The sequence below is a fragment of the Mus caroli genome, chromosome 6 (genome assembly GCF_900094665.2).
Source record: "Mus caroli chromosome 6, CAROLI_EIJ_v1.1, whole genome shotgun sequence".
Lineage (NCBI taxonomy): Eukaryota > Metazoa > Chordata > Mammalia > Rodentia > Muridae > Mus > Mus caroli.
Window position 1 is genome coordinate 28,747,675 of NC_034575.1, and position 23,284 is coordinate 28,770,958.

The window sequence follows — 23,284 nt, forward strand, 5'->3', positions numbered from 1 at the left end:
ATCGTCTGCTTTATTATCAGTCTGGAAAGTATCTGGGCTAAGATTATACTTGTTCATAGTGTCTGCAGATCAATTGCTAACGCGCTTGCCTGACATTGCTTGGCAACAGTTAGCATCAGCGAGCCCGATGGCAGCTCCATGATGTGAAAGGACCAGTCAGGGGACTTGGTACCAGGGTAAAACTCCAAAGCTACCCCCGCGCCTAAAGAGCACCTCTAGTAGAACCCCTCTGGCCATCACAGGAAGCCAGCAACCAGGGAAATGACAGCATTTGTCAAAAGGCACAAGGCCAGTTACGATGGCATGCAAGACATGCAGAATCCTGACTTAGCTGTCTCCTTCCTTAGCTGAGTCTCCCCTCTGTAGGTGCCCCTCAAGTATATACGGGATGGATGGTTAACTCAGGTATATACGGGATGGTTAACTGGTTTATGGCGTAATCAGTTCCTTTCTCCTCTTTCTTCCCATTTCCATGTTTATTATTGTATGTACCATTAAGGAGGTGGAGAAGACAAGAATTGAGTGTTTCACCTGATCATGTAGTTGCCCTTTTCTACTGGGTCTTCATTAAAGTGCTTGAAGTATCCAGGTGTAGGTTAAACCACCCTAATCTGAAATCTGAAACCTAAAATGTTCTAACCTCCCAAATCTTGTGTGTGCTAGCCCGATGCCACAAGTGGAAAATGCCTCCTCTGACTCCATACAAGGACTTGCAGTCAAACTGCACAAACTTTCCTTCCGCATAAGGGGTTGTAAGAGCCAGCTGTTTGTTACCATAATGAAATACTTGAGGCACATTACTCTTGAGGACAAGAGCTTCATTTTACAAGTTCAAATACACTGTGCCTGCATACTTTCATCAATGGTAAGGGCTACCCCAGATCATGATGGTAGCCTCTCTTTCTAGAACAGCAGTCCCTTTCAGAGGGCTGCACCCCCAGGGACCCAAGAACCTGACACAAGAGCCCACCACTCCCAGTGCTGCCATCTTGAGGACAAAGCCTTCTTACCAAAGGACTTTTGGAGAGACCTCAGGCCAAGCCACACATAGCAGGTGTGTAGGAAACATTAATTTAGACGTAAGTCCAGTTGCCAAGCTATCTCACTATATGCGTATATCGTCCCAAAATGAAATCAACTGAAGCAAAACATTTCTGATTCTAAATATTTAGAAAAGCAGTATCCAACCTGCAGGCACACACATAGCCACAGTGAGCATGTGGTGGTCAAAGCCAGTTCTTTCTTTCTACCACATAAGTTCCAGGAATTCAACTCTAGTCCCTATGGTTGGAAGCAAGCACCTTTCTACCTAGTGAGCCATCTCAAATACTGTTAGATTCAGGTCAGTTTTCCATATCAGGACCCCATTCTTCCTGTGTAACAGCCTGTTAGGTACACACACCATAGTTTCCTTCTTCAGACCTTCAGCGATAAGCACTGTAATTAATTCCATATCTTGGCTATTGTGAACACTCCTGCAATAAAGAAGAAAGTGCAAGTATCTATTTGACCTAATGACCTTTTTCCCTTTGGATATGAAGTCCGGAGTGGGACTGCTGTGTCATATGAGAGTTCTGTGTGTCTCGACTCTCTACATCTACTCTATATCTACTGTCTTCTATAATGGCTGTACTAATTCCCATTCCCACCAACAGTGTGTGAGAATTCCCCTTCCTAAAGCACCACACAGAGAACACATGATTATCCCCCTCCTCAAGGAAGTAATAAATCAGAGAGGCAACCAACTTTCAAAAAGAACGCTTACCTCATCCGTTACCACCTTGGACAGACAGACAGGGAAAAGTAAAGTAGGTAACAAAATGGAAAAGTTAGGCGCTGAACTTTAAGTTTGGAGCCCTAAATTTCAGGTCCACGGGGAGCTATTCAGCCATAACTGTGAGGTTTGTCTAAACAAAGTGTGAACTACCACAGGGCAGGCTGTCACTTTAGCAGAAGATGGAGCTGGGGTGAGTTAGTCTGAGAATTCTGTTCAGTTACACTAAAGCACAGCCAAATGGACCCAGACAGTATTTGCAGTTAGTACCTTTGCCTTTTACACTTTCATCCTCTATTACCTGGACTTTGGAAGACATTTAGGTCTTGAAATCCTTTAGTTTGAGAACCAAGGCAAGTCACTCATGTTCTACAGCTGAGCTGCTTCTGTGTACAGTGTGAATTTTGATACCTATCTCAGACGGTTGAATATACAGATGAATCTACAAGTTAATATTGTTAAATATTACTACAGCAAATACAGTCCCAAAACACAGCAGGAGCTCATAGCTTCGTACATTAGCCATATCTAGGCACAGATTCTTACCATAGATTCTGCCTTCTATGGTGTTAGCTAACCAAAGAGCCAAAGAATTCAGGAAAAAAAAATATGTGCAGACTTTGTTATTATCATTATTCCCACAACACAGTGTGTTCGAATGGTGCTGAATATTTTACATAATCTAGACAGGATTTTCAAATATATGGAAGAGCCAGGCATGGTGGCACACGCCCTTATTCCCAGCTCTTGGGAGGCAGAAGCTGGCAGATCTCTGTAAATTCAAGGCCAGTCTGGTTTACAGAGTGAGTTCCAGGCCTGCCAGAGAGAGCTACATAGTGAAGGCCTGTCTCAAAAAATAAAAGATTAAAATGTAAAGGAGAACTATATAAGTTTTATGTAATACTATGTTATAAGGATTTTGGACTGGGGGTACTGGCACTAATGCCCCCAGATACCCAGGGTACCTATTTAAAAACCATTTAGAACCTTGGACTCTGAAGTCCACCTAGTAAAACAAGGTAGATGGTAAAGGTATACCCATGGAACCCATGGATTCAGGCCAGCCCCCAGCGGGCCTTCTTGTATGTCACCTGCACACAGACCTGCTATGAGGGGCTGTAGGCCCAGGAAAAAATTGCTGTGGGTGGAAGAGATGGCTTTAGGGGGGCATTCTTCCATCGATTGTCCTACAGGAAACCTAACACCATTTGCAGTAACCTCAGGCACAGTGGAGACATGAACTGAGCATGCCAGATTGAGAGGGGGTAGGTATCAACTACAGCTCTTCCTGCCCCTTGTGTGCAAAATGTACAAAAAGCTTTCAAAGAGAAGTCAGAAGATCCTAACACTAAAAGCAAAAGGTTCAAGCAATTTGTATATACACATGTGCCGGACTGCTTGCACTGAAAATGTAGTGTGGCTTCATGCCAGAACCATATGCTAAAATCAAGTCTTCCTCCACAAGTCACTTTTGGTCATAATGTTTAATTACAGAATGAGGATGGTCACTAAGACACTCTGTCTGCTCATGATACTTTGGGAAATGCAACCAAAAGACTCACAGCAGAGGGCAAGGGGAACCCTGGGCAGGCGCACACTTGGTCATAGAGCACATTCTAAAATGAAACCAAACTCCTTTGTCCTCAGTACAGGCTACTCAGTCCACAGCTAGCAGCCAGCCTTTAAATGTTAGGGGGTCCTTATAAAGAGACTCGCTCTACAAGGCCCAAGCTGGAAAACATCTAAAGCACATGTGTGTTCACTAATGCAACACAGGCAGCCACGTACAATGCCATCTGCTGTAAGCTGGGGTACCCTGGAAGCTATGGCCGCTGTTTTAATGCTTGATGATAAAAACCATGCTTTTATTTTCCTGAAGTCTCAGTGTGTACCCATCAATTATTTATTCCTGTTGAATTCCGTGATTTTACTTCAATCTGTCAGTGTTTATCATGGAGGCTCATTTTCCTTTCGTAGTTTGGGGCATTTTCCCTCTTTCTCCTTAGGGCATCTGTAGCACCTTCCCACCCCACGTCAGTCATTCTACACATTTATTAGGCCTCGCTACCGGGTAAGGTAGCTTTCTCAGAGATAAATGCATTTCATTCTGTCTTTAAATATTTATGTTTCTTTATGATCTAATGTATCATCATGGTTATAGGGGAATTGCCCCCTAACTATAGAAAATATGCCATCAGTTACCTGTCAATTTTGTTTAATAACTCGGCTTTGCAATTCTGGTGCACTGTCATCTGAGGCTCCTGAGAACTCCTTTAGTCTCCCTGTTGCCTTCAGAATGTCATTTGAGGGTTTATACAGGCTGTCAATGCACAGAAGATATTGAAACATTAAGTACTTAAATTCTGCACCCTCTGTCACTCATCACCACAGAAGGTCCAGGGCTGGAGTTCCAGGCATCTTTGTCTTGTTTACTCCCAGCAAGGAATGGCAGTCTCTGTAGAAAAACCAACCTGTCTCCCTGGAAACAATTCATCAGACTTCTCAAAAGAAATCCACTTTCATCTGGGTTGATGGGTTCAGTGTTGCTTTTTAAGATAAATGATGAAAATATCAATATCACAATGCAAAGAACTCCAATTCGTTTTGCTTAATCTCAGTAAAAAGTATCATAAGCCATTTACCACCTCTGTAGTAGCTTCTGCTTCTAGGTCCTGAACATCCTAGCTGTGGGAGTGGTTTAGTAGTCACTCTCCTCCCAAAGACCCTGGCTTGAAACCTCTGACATTTATAGTCCAGGGTGTAAGACTCCCAGACTCCATGTTCCTCCTGACCCCTAGGTAGTTCTGCACGAACCACTCTGTTATGCTTGCAGACAGGAGCCTAGCATAACTGTCCTTTGAGAGACTCCATCCAGTAGCTGACCAAAACAGATGCAGAGACCCACAGCCAAACATTAGAAGGAGTTGAGGAAGTCTTGCAGAAGAGTTGAGAGAAAGATTGAGGAGCCCAGAGGGGATGGGAACCCCATAGGAAGACCAACATGGACAAGTAACCTGGACCCTTGGGGGCTCCCAGAGACTAAACCACCAACCAAAGAGCATACAAGGGCTAGACCTAGCCTGCCCCTACCTCCACATATATGTAGCAGATGTGCAGCCTGGTCTTCATGTGCCCCCCCGCCCCAACAATTGGAGTCAAGGATCTCCCTGACTCTGTTGCTTGCCTGTAGATCTTGTTCCCCTAACTACCCGCCTTGTCTGGCCTCAGTGGGAGATGATGTGCCTTGTCCTACAGTGACTTGAGGTGCCAGGGTAGGTTGGTACCCAGGGGGGACCTCCTCCTTCTCAGAGGTGAAGGGGATAGGGGATGGGACATGTAAGGGAGGAACTTCGATACAGATTAAAGTGAATGAATAAATGAATGAATGAACGAACGAACAAATGAATGAATGGAGTGGAGGAGAGAGAAAATAAATATATTACCATACTCAAAGATGGCTTCCTTCTCCTATAAGATATGAGGTTTTGAGGAGTTTTTTTTGTTTTGTTTTGTTTTTTGTTTTCCCCAAGATATTTCTGATGAAGAAGAAACAAACTCAAGACCCTATGTGCAGGAATAGGGGTCCCTGAGCGAGCCACTGAAATGTAGAGGGTTGCTTTGCTGCCCACACCTCCTGCTTGCTTTTAGCTGGAAGGAAGGTGATGACCTACTTCTAGGATGCCTTTTCTGTCCCTTTATGAACACCTGGGCACACTAATAAGCTGCCCTAATACCATTATTACTGTCATTGGGTTACTATTGCCATAACTGTTGTCAGAGTTCATGTTTATGAAATACTACATTCTAAGTGCTTTATGTGGATCAACTAAAACTTACAGTAACCTTAAGAAGGAGGCAGCATTATTATCCCATTACCAGAAGAAAGCCATGTTTCCCAGAGTCCACAATAAGGTAGTGTGTAAGTGAGGAGTGGAGTGGGACAGAGCCTGCCTTCCGAGTAATCAGTAAGCAAGTAAGCTATACTAACACGCCAGTAACAGAATAAGCAGGTACCGATGGCGGAAGCACTGAACTTGCTCTGACTTGCTCCCCCAGGCAGTACTACGAGATGCTGTACAACACAGCCGACGAGCTCCTGAACCTGGTGGTGGACCAGGGTGTGAAGTACACAGAGCTAGAGTACATCCATGCCCTGACCCTGCTGCACCGAAGCCAGACTGGTGTGGGGGACCAGACCACCCAGAACACCAGGCTGCAGAGACTCAAGGAGATCATCTGTGAGCAGGCTGCCATCAAGCAAGCCACCAAGGACAAGAAAATAACCACTGTGTGATGGGGTGCACCTCACTGGGTGTGGGTGGGGTTCCCAGTGTGCACGGCCGCAGGCTCTAGCTGCTCAGCATGGCCTGAGCTGGCTGTGCTCCGTCTACACTGAGGCTTAGTGGGTAGGCAGTGGATTATTTTCTCTTTAGTTTTGCTTTTCCACATGAACGCTAAGAAAGTTTGCAGTACACAATGTTGCTTAACAACCACGTTAGTCTATTCTCAAGGGATGAAGGTGGGACAGGAAGGAGGCCATGTCAAGTTGCTGGACTCTGAGAAAGGAATGAAGGAAAGCCGACTGCCACCTAAGTTTTAGGACCATCCTGAAATTAGGCCTGTGGCATAAGCAGTGGGCTTTCTCTGGTCTTAGCCTTGTCAGTTTATAGTTTAGTGTAGTAAGTATATGCACATTGCTTTGTCTCCATTGCCAAAATCAAGTAAGTGCTTCTCAGCCCAAAACAGATCTCTGTGAGCCTGGGAGATAGCAGTGCTTTATCCCAACCCTGGGACAGACTGCACGCTCTAGCAGGATTGTTCACAGGCTGCTGGTTGGTTTTACAAGCTTCTTGTTTTATTCCTTCTGTATTAAAACCAGTTAAGAGCACTGACTGTCCTTCCAGAGGACCAGGGTTCAAGTCTCAACACCCGCACACGGAGGAGGCTTATAACCCTCTGTAACTTCAGCTTCATCTGACCTGAGGCCCTCATAGTACTGCATGCATGTGGTGCACAGACATACATGCAGGCAAAAATACTCATACACACAAAGTAAAAAAAAAAAAAAAATCATCATAAAACTATTGCTAAAAATAGTAGGGAGGGAGAAAGGTGACTCACTATTGGAGAACTTCCATCTCACACACCATCCAGGGTAAATTGTAATTTTGACAATGAAAAAGTAAATCAATTATTATAATAAACATTGAAACTACTAAAAAATTGAGGGAGGTCTAAAGCAGTACAAATATTTTCTATAAAGCAATGCAGCTCAGGTCTGCTTGGCTGAAACATTTCCCCACTCAGCTGCCTCTGAAGCCTCTTTTATCTGTTTGTTGGTTTTTGGTTTTTCGAGGCAGTATTTCTGTCCTGAACTCACTCTACAGACCAGGCTGGCCTGACCTTGAACTCAGAGATCCCCTTGGGATTAAAGGTCTGCACCACCACACCCAGCTGACTTACCCTTTCCTGATATGGGTGCCTGCAGTGCTCCAGGCCCCCAAGTCCTCTCGATACTCAAGGTTCATAGGTCATGGGAAGCAACAGTTTATCAACAAGGATTCATCTTGAACACACATGGGAAGAAGAGGCAGAGGACTGGCCATTCAAGATCACTGTCAGACCCCGAGGGAGGGAATTTTCACACTTGTTTCTAACAACTTTGGACTGGATGGGAATAACCAAAATTAAAAACTGTTTTGAGATGCTTAAATATCTTATGTTGTTTTTCTCATGTTCTTTATTCCGCAAACATTTCCTAGAGCCTAATGCATACCAAGTGTTGCTACGCTTGGGCAAGATATATAGACAGAGGACACCCTTCTGTCTACCATTTAGGAACTGGACTTGAAAGCCAACAAGTTCATGGCCAAAGCTGAGCTGGAAGCCAGAGCCGGGCATCGAGGCAGGGAACCATCCCAAAGCTGCAGGACAGCCTTCCAGTGTCTTCCAAGAGGGACCGCTTTGGTTTACAAATTTCTCTGTAATGGCTGCGGTCTCCCAGAAGCCACTGTCTGTGTTTCCCTCTCCTCCCCACCGGTTCCGAGTAGTCAGGGTGGTTCCAAGCATGTGTAAGAGTGGATCTCTGCTTTGCCACAACAGTGACAGACCAGAAACGCCAGTTCTACACAGAAAAGGGTCACAGGTCCTTTGTCCAGGCATTCAAGCACAAGCCTTTGGTGATTCACTGGAATCTACTCGCCCAATGGTCAAAGCCAATGACACATTTAGTAGTTGGCTGAGTGGGAACGAGGGATGGCATAGCCACCTCAGAACCTGCCACCAGTCGGGACATTGCAGGTTTGGACAGGGTAGGGCCCTACTTTGGTAAGGTTTTGTGAGAAGGATTCAGTGTCATTCACAATCATTACTGGAAAGAACTAGAGTAAGTACAGAGAGCCAGCCCAGCCATACATACAGCCACAAGAGCTGTATTCTACCATGACAACCTCCCCCTAAGAAGTATTGCTGTGAGTAAAGAAAAATACTAGTAAGCCCCAGCAAGAGGGCACTGGAAGCAAAGCTCACCATCTTCTCTTACATGTGGGCAAATGAGATGGACCCATGGCTAGTCCACATAGCCGGCCATTGGCTCCTCTTCTACAGACTCAACTAAACATTGCACAGAAGTGTTTCTTAAGCAAATATCCACAAATGTTGATGAGGATGTGGACTGAAGGAAACCCTTATACTGCTGGTAGGGATGTAAACTGTCTATCCACTTTGAGATTGGTATGAGGCTCCTCAAAATATCTGTCCCTGGTCCCTTGCCCAATACCTCCTTTCCAGTATCTGTATCCACAGGCTTTCCCAAATGTAGCTCTCATCCTTCATCGAGAGCCTTCTTTTCTGGAGCAGACAGAGGCTGCTACATAGACGCAGAACTAGTCAAAATGTAGATCATGTGACCACGTGTCCAGTCCCAATTGGGTTACGTACATCACAACCCTTACACCTAAGTCTTAGGGAACATCACAGAAGAGGCAGCAGGAAATCTGTAAGAGGACCAGAGTGGAGCTGCAAGGTAGTGTCTTCTAGACATAAGAGGGATGCTAAGCCCAAGAACTCAAACTATGGCTGCCTGCAAAGACTACATAATTACAACAGCCGTTCAAATGCCAATGTGCATGAGAGAAACTCACAGGCCTTAGCCCTGATGAGAAATACAATCAGTGGCCACTAAGAGAGGGAGAATCAGTCTCCAGGAACAAGCCCCTTTGTAGGTTATTTGGTCACAAGTGGTCAGCCCTAAAGACATGTACACACAGGCAGAACTAAACAGACTCATTGGGGTGTATATGTAACAGTAGCAATCACAGGTTCTGAGTTCCAGAAGGGGAGGAGTTAGAAGGAGGAAGGTTGGAGATGCTATAAATACAGTGTGCTCCTTTATGAAATTCTCAAAAAGTTACAAATGTTAGAAATTCAAAATGAAAATGGACATACCACCTGAGGCAGCCACACCGCTCCCACACGTCTACCTGAAGGGCTGGAGCACACAACACCCCTCGGTACAGCCATGTTTACTGCAGAACTGTTCACAACAGCTAAGTATGGAACCAGCCCAGGTATCCAACAAGAAAGGAATGGGGAAAGGAACTGCTGTCAATACAAGAGAGGATGTCCTCTCCCTACAAAGAACAAAGCTGTCATCTGCAGGAAAGCAGGTGCGACTGGAGACACTTGAGCCAGCCTCAGACAAAACTTTGTTGGCATGTCAACTGCTGTGACCATTAAGCAGGTCTCCTGCAGGCAGCCATATTGTTAAGAGTTCATGCCTGTAGTGTTTTTTTTTTTTTAATTAGATGTTTTCTTCATTTACATTTCAAATGGTATCCCCTTTCCTAGTTTCCTCTCTGAAAATCCCCTATACCTTCCCTCCTCCCCCTGCTCCCCAACCTACCCACTCCCACTTCCTAGATCTTATATAGCTATATAAAGTCATGTATGTATATATGACATGGGAGAAGAAACAAAATTGTCCTAAGGAACAAAGGATACTAACCAGAGGGTAAAGGGTTCTGTGGGAAATATGTTCAGTGTACATACATGTATATGGAAAAGTCTCCATGTACAATTAATATGTGCAACAAATATTTAGAAATAAATGTTAGTGACAGACAGAATAATACACCTTAACAAAACAGGAAAATGTTTCTTTTTGAATGCAAAGCGTGGAGCTCAATGGTTAAGAGGACTTGCTGCTTTGGAGTGGCAGGCAAGCAGCTCACCACTAGTGCTTGTCACTCCAGCTCCAGGCATTCAACACCCTGTCTGGCCTCTGCAAGCTCATACACACACACACACACACACACACACACACACACACACATAAAATAACATCCTTAAAAAAATTTTTTAAGTGAATGCAGAATATATATCCATCATCTTTGATGTCCACAGGATCCTGGAACCAGCCCCCTGCATGAGAAGTTCTCTGTCTTCTGTCGACAGCCTAGCTGGTCACAGCCCCTGGATTAGGAACGGTCCTGAGACAGACAATAAACATAACCATGAAGGAGAGCTGAAATTCTGCTCTGTAGCACCTGACATGTCTTCCCATTTCATCCTCACCACAAACCCACACCATAGGTAATCTTTGCTTTCTATGCCCAACGTAGAAACCACAAGAAGACTCCCTTCCTACCTTGTCATGCTTAGAATAAATTCCTTGAAAAAGAACCAATTTAACAGGCTGGTCCTGACGTGTATGGACAAGCCCTGTTCTCTGGACTTCTGGCTGTGCTTTCTCCTGCGTCCTTCACCTGCTAAGCACGCCCTTAACCTGTTGGATTCAGATTCTTCCAAGGCATCCAGCACACTGTAGAACTGTCTTTTGACTCCTGCCTCACAACAGGGCGTTTTAATTTCATCACCCAGCTTGTAGCTGATGACATCCTGAGGATTGACAAGGATCTTTTACACAGCCTCTTGCCCTTGGATTGTTGCCAAGTTCTCAAAGACAATTTTACCCAGGAGTGTTCCACATCAGACTCCGTGGTAGGACCTTCCCTGGAGTACTTCACTCACTGAAGTCCCAGGCCCTCCCCAGGACTGCCCTCTTGCCTGAAAGTTTTCTGAGCCGTAGAGTCATTAGCATATAATTCAAATGGCTTGCAAAAGAAAGCCTCCACACAGAGAAGTCTTGTCAACCAACCTCTGATGTCTCTTACTGTCAAGTTGTATCCATGATTCTTAGCACTGAGGCAATCAGGCAGGCAGGCAGGCAGAAAGATAGGATTGTCTGTTAGAGCTCAGGTGACACGGGATCTCTGCAGTGTGGCCTGCTGCTTTCACCGGCTTCTTAAAACGCACAATGGGATCTTACATTTGCCACAGTCCACAATCCCCCTCAAGTCTCTAACCTTTCATTCAGAAAGCCATTGTATAGGGTTAAGGACTGAGATCTTCAACCTGCTGCTGCTCACTGGTGAGCTGTGCCATGTTTTAGAAGCCCAGAATGACCACTGCCTGTGTGCCTTCACTTGCCAGCACAGCCTGGCAGCTCATGCCTCACCAGCTCCTGATGGAACAAATGAATTCCTGCCTCACAGGCTCTCTGAATGGACCAGGGCTATTACAGTCAAGATTCTTGCTCTGAGACATGGCAATGGCCACCTCCTCTGGACCAGGGCACAAATATAGACTAACAAAGAATGAAGCAGAGCAGAGTCTAGCCCCAGGACCCAGCAAGTCCATGCTGGATTCCCTCCATCTAGGGCAGATGTGAGCAGAGACCGAAAAAATGGCCAGCCACCCACAGGCTGTGGAAACAAGGAGTGTTCTGGTCAAGAAAGTTTGGGTTGAAAAGCAGAGTGTGTGTTGTAATACACACCTGAGAGCAATTGTCTTAATGTGGCATGGATGTAAAACAAATTGGGTATAATTTGGAGGGAGGGTAATGAGGTACCAGGAACAGGAAAACATAAAGAACCGCTAGGCTCCGCAGAGGTCTCAACTCTGTCCTAATTAGACACAGTTGTTATAAGAAGTACATAATTAATAAGCATGTGACCAGATGTGGAATACCACGGAGTTCTTTTCCTGACACGGACGTAGTAATGAACTGTGCGCAGCTGGAAGTAGTTGTCCTGCTTGGGCTGCGGCAGAAGGCCTGCCTGGAATTTTGAAGAGGTGTAGAAAGATGCACCGCACAGGTTTACACCTGGAAACAAGTAATCCTATTCCAGCCGGGCTGGGGTAATGAGATGGAGCTAATTACCAAGAGTGTAATGAGATGCGAGAGTCACTGGAGCTCAGCTAGAAGTCGCTCTGAAAATGAACTAAGATGCAAAGAGCAGAAAGGACTTCTGTGAGTAGAATGAGGCGTGAGGGGGAAGGAATGCATGTGACCTGAGGTGGTGTTGGGATGGATATACCTGGCCAAAGACACAGCTATGGTGGAAAACACTGCCAGGCCGTTCACACACCCGGAGCAGGAGTCCCTGGGATCCCAAGAATTCAATGACCTGTAAAAACCACATATGAATTTGTAAATGTATATACCTCTTGTGTATGCATAAACAACTGGAAGAAAAAAAAAAAAGGTGAGGCCGGGCATTTGTTCTCATTATCCGAGATCCCTTAGAGAAAGGTGGCCTCAGACTCCTGCTGACTAAGCGTAGATGTTCCAGGATGCCACACAGGAAAAGCAAGCGTTTATCCAAAGGATTTATTTACTGTGAAAGATCAGGAAACCATTTCTAGATGGCTTCTGGTTAGTGCTTTATTTTGTGATTGATTGCTAGTGCATTATGGGAGAAACCATTTCTTGAACATGCAATGTGTCTGATATGTGTTAGATCACTGAATCTCTTCAATAACCCTGCAAGAGATCCTATTACGCCCACTTCACTGAGAACACAGAGGCTTCTTAGAATAAGGACTGTGCCTCAGACCCAACAGGCCTTGCTCTGCATGGCCCTAAGGTTCAAACCAGGAGTCCCTCTCACCTTCACTATTCTCAGCAATACTCGGTCTACTGTGACAAAGAAGGAATGCTTCAGCACTCTGAGCTCCAGTGATGTTCTCTGGCAATCTGGCTCCTATATCCTCTCCATCGCCTCTATAGTCCCCAGAGTAAGGCACTATTGGGCTTACTTTGAGAAGCCCTCTCCCCATCTCTGCCTCTCTCTGGGCCTAGCTGTCTGTGAACAACATGGGCCCAGTCTATCTCCCAAAATAAATAAATAAATAAATAAATAAATAAATAAATAAAACTCTAAGAAATGCAAAACTCCAAAGGACCAGAGGCTGAAATGGCTGTTGAAAATGACTCACACTCCCCCCACCCCCCGCGAAAGCAGCAGAGACGGAGACCGTGGTCCTAGAAGCTGGTGTATCACGGGTCAGAATGTCACCTTAGCCAGTACAGGGGAGATAAACAACTCCCTTCCGCCCATGAAGGACTCCTTGACTGTGGCATGGGTATCTAAAGACACATGGAAACATGCAAATGTATTTAAGGTTTATGAGGCATCAGGGCCTCTGTTAGAAAAGGGTGGGAACAACCGTTTGGGGGTTGCTCTGTCCATTTTTATAGGGCTGCTGTAGTGTGCTAGCCTCAGGCTTAGCAGGGACATCTTTATCAGAACGGCTGCAATTACTTGCAAGAGGCTCTTGAGATCAAGTCTGTTGAGTTGAGGTTCCCTCATAAAGGAAAGGTGGACTGTCATTGGACCATCCCAGGAGAACCCAGCCACTCCTTCCTATACCTCTGTGGGCTGTGTGTAATTCCACCCTAATTGCATGTGGCCTAGTGGTCTCTGGAGGTGGTAGTACCCAGTGTACGGGCGTTAACTGAAGGGGCAGGCATTGCCCTGTGCAGCTGTGGAGAAGTCATCGTTCACGCTAGGCTGAGACTTTGGCGCAGCTGATTTTGCATCACCCACACTCCTGTTAGGAAGCCCTCACCTATGCTCGATAAGTGAGCCAATAACCTATTTCCAAAACTTGAACTTTGGTAGATGATATTTTGGAATGTAGCTGGTACATATAGGATGGAACATTCATTGTCAACAATGCTGTACAAAGCATATGAAGTGTTCACTGCCAGACATGTAATTGATACATATTGTGTGTGTGTGTGTGTGNGAGAGAGAGAGAGAGAGAGAGAGAGAGAGAGAGAGAGAGAATATTGTTACTACCATATTATTTTCTTTGAGAAGCCTTGGACACAACTGAGAAGAGTTGGCTAAGAATACAGCTACTTCCAGTTAAAAAGGCAGAGGGCTCTCAAACCCCTGTTGTGTCTCCAAGCCTGAAGCTGCCAGACAACTGGAAGACCCACAGAATGTCCTAATCTTTGTTATGTGATTGGTTCAACCCACCCTTCCTCCAGACAGGACAAGTGCTTTAGGGGACTCCTTCCTTGTTTGTTCCTCCTTGGTTAGTGAGAGTTGGCACAGCATTGCCTGCCATTGTATTTCTGCGCATCTCTAACTCTCTGGGCTTCACTGCCCTGGAGGGACCAGGCCTTGGCAGGCTGAATGGCCTCCTGCCTGTGCATGGAGGTTGGGTTGCTTGTCCCATCTATGCTGAGGAAAGTCTGATCGGGATAGTTAACAAGTTCTCAGACTGCTCTGTGAAATTGGGATGGGGAAAATGTCACATTCTTTGGTTTTTTTAATTTCCCTAAATCAGATCTATCTCCACGCTCTGTGCTCCTACTTAGCATTGTCAGCAGAAATCCAAGCGAAGTCTCCGTGGATCCTCCGCGGCCTGGGAGGCTTGCTCTCCTTCCTCGTGTTGCAGAAGAGGGATGGAGGATGAAGAAGGATGAAGGCAAGGTCATCAATGCCTCCTCATCTGTCCCCTGTCCTGTGATGCTGGAGGTCCTCTCTAGTGTCCTAATGTCATCAGCAACCTCCAGGTCCCAGTATCCAGCCCCCACGGACTCTACTGTGAACCAGGCCCAGACAGAAAAACATGGCTTCCACGGCTTCCTCAGCCTCGGGAATCAACACATCTCACTGGTCAGCTCTGCCTTCTCTCCTTCACGGATGATATCTTTTCCCTTTCTGCTGCTGGAAAGTTAAGGGCGCTTCCTCTTGGCCCAAACCCTTCATAAAAATAAAGAGCTGAGAGAAGTTCTCCAAATTAAGGAAAGCTCTCTCCGCCCTTCCCTCTCTGCTCGCCCTGCCCTCTCTTCCCCTGCTCGCCCCTCCCTCTCTTCCCCTGTTCGCTCCTCCCCTTTTCTGCATGAGAAGAGATGTTTGCTAACTTCCCACAGGAAGTGAGGGGCGCCTGGACTTCCAGAGCAACCCCCAAGCAATCTTCAGATGTGTCAGAAGAACAGGCTACGCCTTTGATTCTAAGTCCAAGACAGTGTCACACCGAGGAATAAAAAAAAAGAGTCTTCCTTGTAAGTAGATTAGACAACGATGGAACCCATATTGGGATTCTCCACTTCTCTCCCTGTTTCTTCTCTCCCCTCTGTGGCTGTTATGTGTGTCTGCGGTCTGTCCCTAACAGAGGGCTTTGCTGTGTGTTTTCTCAACAGCACAGAAAACACAGTGGTGGAAACGAATAAGAAATTCTTTAAAGATATTAAACAGGGTTTTATAAGGAGGAGAATGACATTATTAACCCAGATAGCAGTCAAAAGCGCCATCCAGATGTTAGCCAACCTATATCCACATGTTGCTCCCAATATTTATGGTGTTTGTTCTGCTTAAGTTTATTTTCAATCTGTCAGTTATTTTCAGCAAACAATTACCACAGCACTGGAGCGCATCCGTACACACACAGACAGATATATAGGGAGGAGATCAGTGGGATTGGGGTGAATGATGTGAAATTCATTTAAAAAATAGATAAAAAGATCTTTTTTTTTCTTTAAAATAATGTGCTTCTCACAATTTGGGCAGCAGAAAAGGTCAAAACCAAGTCACTGACATCTGGCAAAGGTCACCTTGTCCCATTGCTGCCTGGTGGGAAGCAGAAAGGCAAATAGTTGAGAACAGAGAAAGGCACAAAACAAGCATCGTGGCTCATGCTTGTAATCCTGGCCCTCAGAAGGCTGAGATAGAAGGCGAATCACAAATTCAAGTCTAGCCTGGGCTACAGAACATCTTCCAGAGCAGCCTATACTAAAGAAAAAAATCATGCTTTTTTTTTTTTTTTTTTTTTTTTTTAATGAGAAAAGGGAGAGATGGGAATTTTCTTGTGAGAACAGGCTTAAATGTGAATACCTGAGAACTACGGGATCAATGCTGCTCTGCCCAGGCAAGGGTAGTGGGCTCTGACTTACACCATGGAGTAAATAACAACAACAACAACCAGGAGCTCATTGCCTAAGAGCAGGAGAAGATTAGACAGAGAATTTACCCTCACAGCCCCGTTCAACAGATTGGGTGGTGCCCTCCGGAAGGTAGATCTTCTCTGTGCTGTGATTTGGTCACTGCTCATCTCCAGATGGACCCAGAGACCATGTTAATAATCAGCTACCCGGGCCCTTCAGTTAACCATCACGAACACCGATGCTGGATCGCCTCGTTAACACGTCTTTTCTTTCTCTGCTTCTTTGTTTTATTTTTAGCTCCCTTAGTGTTTGTACGTCCATATACACAGGTCTGGGGTCAGTATTTGAATTATTCATAAGAAATATCCTAGAAAAAAAATCCAATATATAATTTTTAAAACTTGCTATCTATAATAAGTAATTGCAGCTGAAGCCTGAAGGCCCCAACAGGAGGCCATACGTCTCTGCCCTACACTCTAATCTGGAGGAACCAGCCCCCTTTTTGTATTACATGTCTCCATTACTCACCATGCAATACCAATTCCTCAGAATTGAGATTTTTATCCTCTGAAACCCAGATCCCATTCATCAACCAGGAAAGTACTGGGAGAAAACGCCATCTTCCTGTTTTCGACCCACCTCCCCAACAGCTGCGTGCGACTTCCTTCTCTGCTGTTCTGGTGGGAGTAATTGTTACTGCAATTTAAACACATCTTAGCTCACCACTCAGAAGTGAGAAGGTGTGAGCCAAAGGGCTGCTAGCTCGGCCAGCTATAAGAAAGCTCCGGGTGGTCAGCCTTTTGGAACTGAAAGGGCTGTGGCTGGCTTCTTTGTGATTCTACAATAGACACGTGTCTGCGCCGGCGTGATAGACAATGTTAGGGATTGCACTTGTAGAACTGTCAAGATGGTCTGGTATTTTCCACTTCCGTAGTTTCTGGATGCAGCAGACACTCAAGATGGCCACTCACTGTCCGGGACCCCACTCAGAGTTCAGAGGGGACATGTGCGTCTGATTTGTTCCATAGCCAAGCCTTCAGGAAGGACTGTCCTATAGAATTGCAGCATCCTCAGGCAGCTCAGCATCAGCACCAATCTTCTGCCTGGAGAATAAGTGGGAAAAAATCCCTCTCCCCTGCTCTCCTCTCCTCTCCTCTTCTCTCTCCTCCCCTCCCCTCCCCTCTCTGCAACTTTGCCAGCAGCTAGTAAGCTACAAAGCAAGCAATCCACAGACAACATGTTAGCCGGCAAGTACACGGGTCACCTTTCAACAAGCTCTGCAAGCTTGGGAAGTCTCCAGGCTGTCCCAACTCTGTGACCATCACACTACTGGAACTCCAAAGCAAATAAAAAGGTAATCTGTCAGCAGGCTCAGACCCCCCTTCTTGTCAGATCAGGCTCTAGACTGATTGTCCTGCAGGATAACACCATCACTTTCAAGCAGTGAATTCATTTATTTTAACTTCATTCCTAAACTAAGAAAAGGAAAAGCCCGGAAAACCTTGTACCTTAAAACACACTTCATACTCACCTATAATCTTAGATTCCTTGATACTGTTCTAATGTTGATCCTGGAGAAACCGTCCATGTCTACTCCAGTAGAGAGTGCTGGAAGTCCCTCTGGAGTCTGGCCTTCTCCCAGTGAGCTGCCATCTTGGGCTGATGGGCCCCTCATTAGTATCCTACCCCATAGTTCCTCTAGTTCCCCAAATGGGACATCTCCTAATTGTTACCTTCCTGGGTATGAGCCTGCACACATTTACACTGATCCCTCCACGTGTCCTTGGAAACCATTGCTCAGATTTGCAAAGTAGGATCTAGGCTGCAGTCCCAGCCTGCCTCACAACACAAAGACAAAGGCAGGTTTCTCCAGAAACAAGGCTGCACTTGGTCTCAGTGGCCTGATGCTCTTCCAACCCACTGTGCTCCCACACGCACACATCCCTACCCTGTCAAATCTGGAAGTCTGACCAAGAGATCTTGTGAACCAGTTCAGCTAACTTCAGTGCAAGCCCCTCTCCCACACACAGGTTCCCTTTCCGAAGGTGCTGAGCTTTGCATTCATCAAGACACGCCTGGGGTCCATCTAACATGTGCTATTAATAGACACGCCATGCCACCAGCCCTCGGCTTATTAATAATGCATGGCCATCCCCACTTTGTTAGGATACAAACGTCGCTCATCTGCCTGATTAGCTCTTGGCTTCCTGATTAGAATGCTTTAACCTGTCACAGACATGCCCTTTCTGAATGAACGGCTCTTTTAAAGGATACCAGGTTCTCTAAAGTACAGCTTAAAATAAAATTAAAACAAAACCAAACACTGGCACTTTGTTTTCTTTGGGGAATGAGAGAAACCAGACTCTGAACTTGGGGGTTTGTCATTGTTGCGTTCTCAGCTGGGGTACTTGGATACTTGGAAGATATAAAGTTGGAGACAGACACAAGGGCCTGTAGGTGTCATTATTAATGAATTTGAATCATGTCCTCTGGGGAATGTGGGGCAGTCACTAAGTGACCGTAAGCAAGAGCAGAGTATGTGATTCTGACTTAGAAATATGGCCTGGGTAGGAGACTGCATAATGAGATGCAAGTGGGTACCAAGAAAGACGAGAGGGATGATAGGGTTAAGGCAGGTGGGGCATAGAAGAGAAGAGAAGTGGACACATTTACGAAACATTCCAAAGCACGATGAGTCTTTCACTGTCTTTGTTCTCTGCTTGGGTTTCACCTCTAAAGGAGTCCTTATTTGGATACCTATTTAAACCCCATTTAAATCTTTCTCCTCCTTACTTTTTCTTCACAACTTCATCGCCATCTGTCGGAACACAGTCAGAAGAATGACCCCTGGTGAACAGTGCCTTGGGGAACTCTGAGAGAGGCTCTGCGGGGAGAGGCAGAGGGCCTTTACCTCAGGTGCATTTTATTCTCTGGATTGTTCTTGGACATGATTTTATAAAACCTTTGACAAACATTTACATTCGGTTTGTAAGACATGTTTATTCTTGGTGGATGTCAGAACAGAGCTATGGAACCCAATCTGGTCAGTGTGCCCTGAATCTTGATAAGGCCTTCTGCCTTGCTTTCATGCTTTCCCAGATTTAATTTATAGCACATGCCAGGCAATTGTGTTCAAATTGGTCTGTCCTAAGAACATTCTGGGAAGGGGCTGGTGAGATGGCTCAGCGGGTAAAAGCATTGACTGCTCTTCCAAAGGTCCTGAGTTCAATTCCCAGCAACCACATGGTGGCTCACAACCACCCATAATGAGATCTGATGCCCTCCTCTGGTGTGTCTGAAGTCAACTACAATATAATAATATTATACATTACATTAATAATATACAATAATAAAAATAAATCTTTGGGCCAGAGCGAGCAGGGACTGAGCGAGTGGAGTTGACCAGAGTGAGCGGTCCTAAAATTCAACCATCTGTAGAGATACAGTGTACTCACATACATAAAATAAATAAATAAGAAAGAAAGAAAGAAAGAAAGAAAGAAAGAAAGAAAGAAAGAAAGAGAGAAAGAGAGAAAGAGAGAAAGAAAGAAAGTTAGTTCTGGGAAGGGGCTGTCCTGTTAATATTTAGTACGTGCTTACTAGTGTTTATTTACCTGCTTTTCTGATTGTGTTTTTCTGAACTCAAACACCCTTACTTGGGTGATTGCTTTCTTATTACATTTGTGTATAAAGTACACTGAAACTGAAGTAAGGCTGTCTACAGCATCAGATTGTAGTTTGCCCATTCGTTCAGGTCCCCAGATTCCAGGTTCAACAGACAAGATCTTCACAGGTTGGCCAAAAAGTCAACACCCTCTGACACTCCAAAACTTACCTGTGGGGGTAGGGCCTTTTCTTTTCTTCTCTGATTCCACAGATCTTAGTTCAATCACTGGCACACGGTAGATGACCAATAACTATGTTGAGCATTATCCATGGGTGGACAGGAAATTAAATAGACAGGACGTAATCACTCATTGGATAAGAGAAGGTGCGTAGGAGAGTGTCTCTAAGGAGCAAAGGAGGCTGCCCGGGTGTGTTAGCCTGCTTTTCCATTGCTGTGAGAGAATATCATGACTAAGAGAGACTCAGGGGAAGAATTGATAGTTCGAGAGGAACAGTCTATCATGGCAGAGAGAGCATGGCAGCATGTGGCTAGAGCAAGAAGCTGAGCAATCTCCTACCACACACAGAAAGCAAAGAGAGCCAGCTACAAGTGAGGAGAGGCTATACATTCTCAGAGCCTACCTGCCCCCCCCCCCCCAGTGATGTATTTTCTCCTACAAGGCTCCATGCCCTAAAAGTTCTATAACCTCCCCAAACAGCACCACCAAGTGTTCAAATACACAAGCCTATGCTGAAAGGAACCTGATGTGGCTGTCTCCTGAGAGGCTCTGCCAGAGCCTGACATATACAGAGGTGGATGCTCTCAGCCAACCATTGGACTGAGCACAGGGTCCCCAATGGAGGAGTTTGAGAAAGTACTGAAATAGCTGAAGGGGTTTGCAACTCCATAGGAAGAACAACAATATCAACTAACCAGACCTGCCAGGGTCTAAATCACCAACCAAGGAGTACACTTGGAGGGGCCCATATGCATATGTATATGCTTATGTAGCATATGTAGCAGAGGGTGGCCTTGTCGGACAACAATGGGAGAAGAGGCCCTTAGTCCCATGAAGGCTCGATGCCCCAGTGTAGGGGAATGCGAGGGTGGGAGGAGGGAGTGGGTGGGTGTGGGTACACCTTCATAGAAGCAGGAGGAGGGGGGATGAGATAGGGGAATTCTGAGGGGGAAATTGGGAAAGGGGCTAACACTTGAAATGTAAATAAATAAAATATCCAATAATAATAATTTAAAAAAGACATTTCTCATCCAGACCACCACACCTTGTTTCCAGATAGAGTAACTATGTGAAGTGCCATTCATGAGACAGGAAGCCATGAAGAAGGAGAGAGGCTGTGTCAGGGGAGAGAGGCAGTGTGGGAGGTGAGAGGATGGGTGGAGAACAAATCCAAGGCACTTGCCGTGCAGCTAACAGAAGATGCAGAGAACCCAGAGAAGGCTCTGGGCTGAGGAATAGAGTTAGCGGGGTTTCATGGGCTCTGTTCTTTCAAATAATATTTATTGTGCTGCTAATTCTGTCCAGACACTGTCCCAGGCACAGTGGACATAAAGATAGGTAATCTGACATCATGCGGAGATGATATAATCTGTAAAATCAGTTACTGCTGCGCTGATGATGGCCTGTGCTACAGAGGGAACAGGAAAGAAGCAGGCTTCTGGACTGTGGGAGGAGTTTGGAATAGCTAGCACCTTTCTGGCATCTAATTTGGTAGTGTGCAATTATGAAGCTTAGACTATTACCCATCTATGTCTCAGCGATTCACCTTCTAGATATCGACTTGTCATACACACAAGATTTGCTGTCCACCAAGAGGACAAGAAAGGTTCCTGCTTGGGTGTGATCAGCTTGCACACCCAGCGAGGTTTTATGATGTACAAGGCTAGTCCTCCAGAGGGCCATGAATATACCTATAGTTATATGACTCTAAGAGATTCCATCTAGATATAGCTGCAGAGAAAAGGGTCTGCCTCTGAGCCCTTCTCATCATTAAGGCGCACTCACAGATCACTGGCTTCCTGTTCCACTCAGTATCTCTGTATACTGTGGATACTTTAAAACACAAGACATTGTGTTTTTTTTTATTTTTAATATTTTTATTACATATTTTCCTCAGTTACATTTCCAATGCTATCCCAAAAGTCCCCCATAGCGCCCCCCACTTCCCTACCCACCCATTCCCATTCTTTTGGCCCTGGCATTCCCCTATATTGGAGCATATAAAGTTTGCAAGTCCAATGGGCCTCTCTTTCCAATGATGGCCGACTAGGCCATCTTTCGATACATATGCAGCTAGAGACAAGAGCTCCGGGGTTCTGGTTAGTACATCATGTTGTTCCGACAATAGGGTTGCAGATCCCTTTAGCTCCTTGGGTACTTTCTCTAGCTTCTCCATAGGGAGCCCTGTGATACATCCAATAGCTGACTGTGAACATCCACTCCTGTGTTTGCTAGGCCCCGGCATCGTCTCACAAGAGACAGCTATATTTGGGTCCTTTCAGCAAAATCTTGCTAGTGTATGCAATGGTGTCAGCGTTTAGAAGCTGCTTATGGGAAGGATCCTTGGATACGGCAGTCTCTAAATGGTCCATCCTTTCATCACAGCTACGAACTTTGTCTCTGTAACTCCTTCCCTGGGTGTTTTGTTCCCAATTCTAAGAAGGGGCACAGTGTCCACACTTTGGTCTTCATTCTTCTTGAGTTTCATGCGTTTAATAAATTGTATCTTATATCTTGGGTATCCTAAGTTTTGGGCTAATATCCACTTATCAGTGAATACATATTATGTGAGTTCTTTTGTGATTGTGTTACCTCACTCAAGATGATGCCCTCCAGGTCCATCCATTTGGCTAGGAATTTCATAAATTCATTCTTTTTAATAGCTGAGTAGTACTCCATTGTGTAAATGTATCATAATTTCTGTATCCATTCCTCTGTTGAGGGACATCTGGGTTCTTTCCAGCTTCTGGCTATTATAAATAGGGCTGCTATGAACATAGTGGAGCATGTGTCCTTTTTACCGGTTGGGACATCTTCTGGATATATGCCCAGGAGAGGTATTGCTGGATCCTCCGGTAGTACTATGTCCAATTTTCTGAGGAACCGCCAGACTGATTTCCAGAGTGGTTGTACAAGCTTGCAATCCCACCAACAATGGAGGAGTGTTCCTCTTTCTCCACATCCTCGCCAGCATCTGCTGTCACCTGAATTTTTGATCTTAGCCATTCTGACTGGTGTGAGGTGGAATCTCAGGGTTGTTTTGATTTGCATTTCCCTGATGATTAAGGATGTTGAACATTTTTTCAGGTGCTTCTCTGCCATTCGGTATTCCTCAGGTGAGAATTCTTTGTTCAGTTCTGAGCCCCATTTTTTAATGGGGTTATTTGACTTTCTGGAGTCCACCTTCTTGAGTTCTTTATACATATTGGATATTAGTCCCTTATCTGATTTAGGATAGGTGAAGATCCTTTCCCAATCTATTGGTGGTTTTTTTGTCTTATTGATGGTGTCTTTAGCCTTGCAGCTGCTTGTGGACGTTGTACATCGTGGTGCGGAGCCTAGTGCGCACCACGATGTACAACGTCCACAAGCAGAGCACAAGCCATTACTGTTCTATTCAAGAATTTTTCCCCTGTGCCCATA

General features: G+C 45.3%; 1 protein-coding gene across 1 annotated transcript in view; it reads left to right on the top strand.

Annotated features, from left to right (window-relative positions):
• Exoc4 (exocyst complex component 4) overlaps positions 1-7,487 on the top strand; it is a 702,198-nt gene extending 694,711 nt beyond the window's left edge. Inside the window, exon 18 of the mRNA XM_021164590.2 lies at positions 5,831-7,487. Coding sequence (XP_021020249.1) covers positions 5,831-6,068 — 238 coding nt within the window. The 3' untranslated portion in view covers positions 6,069-7,487. The remainder of the gene's footprint in view (positions 1-5,830) is intronic.
• Positions 7,488-23,284: the final 15,797 nt, after the last annotated feature.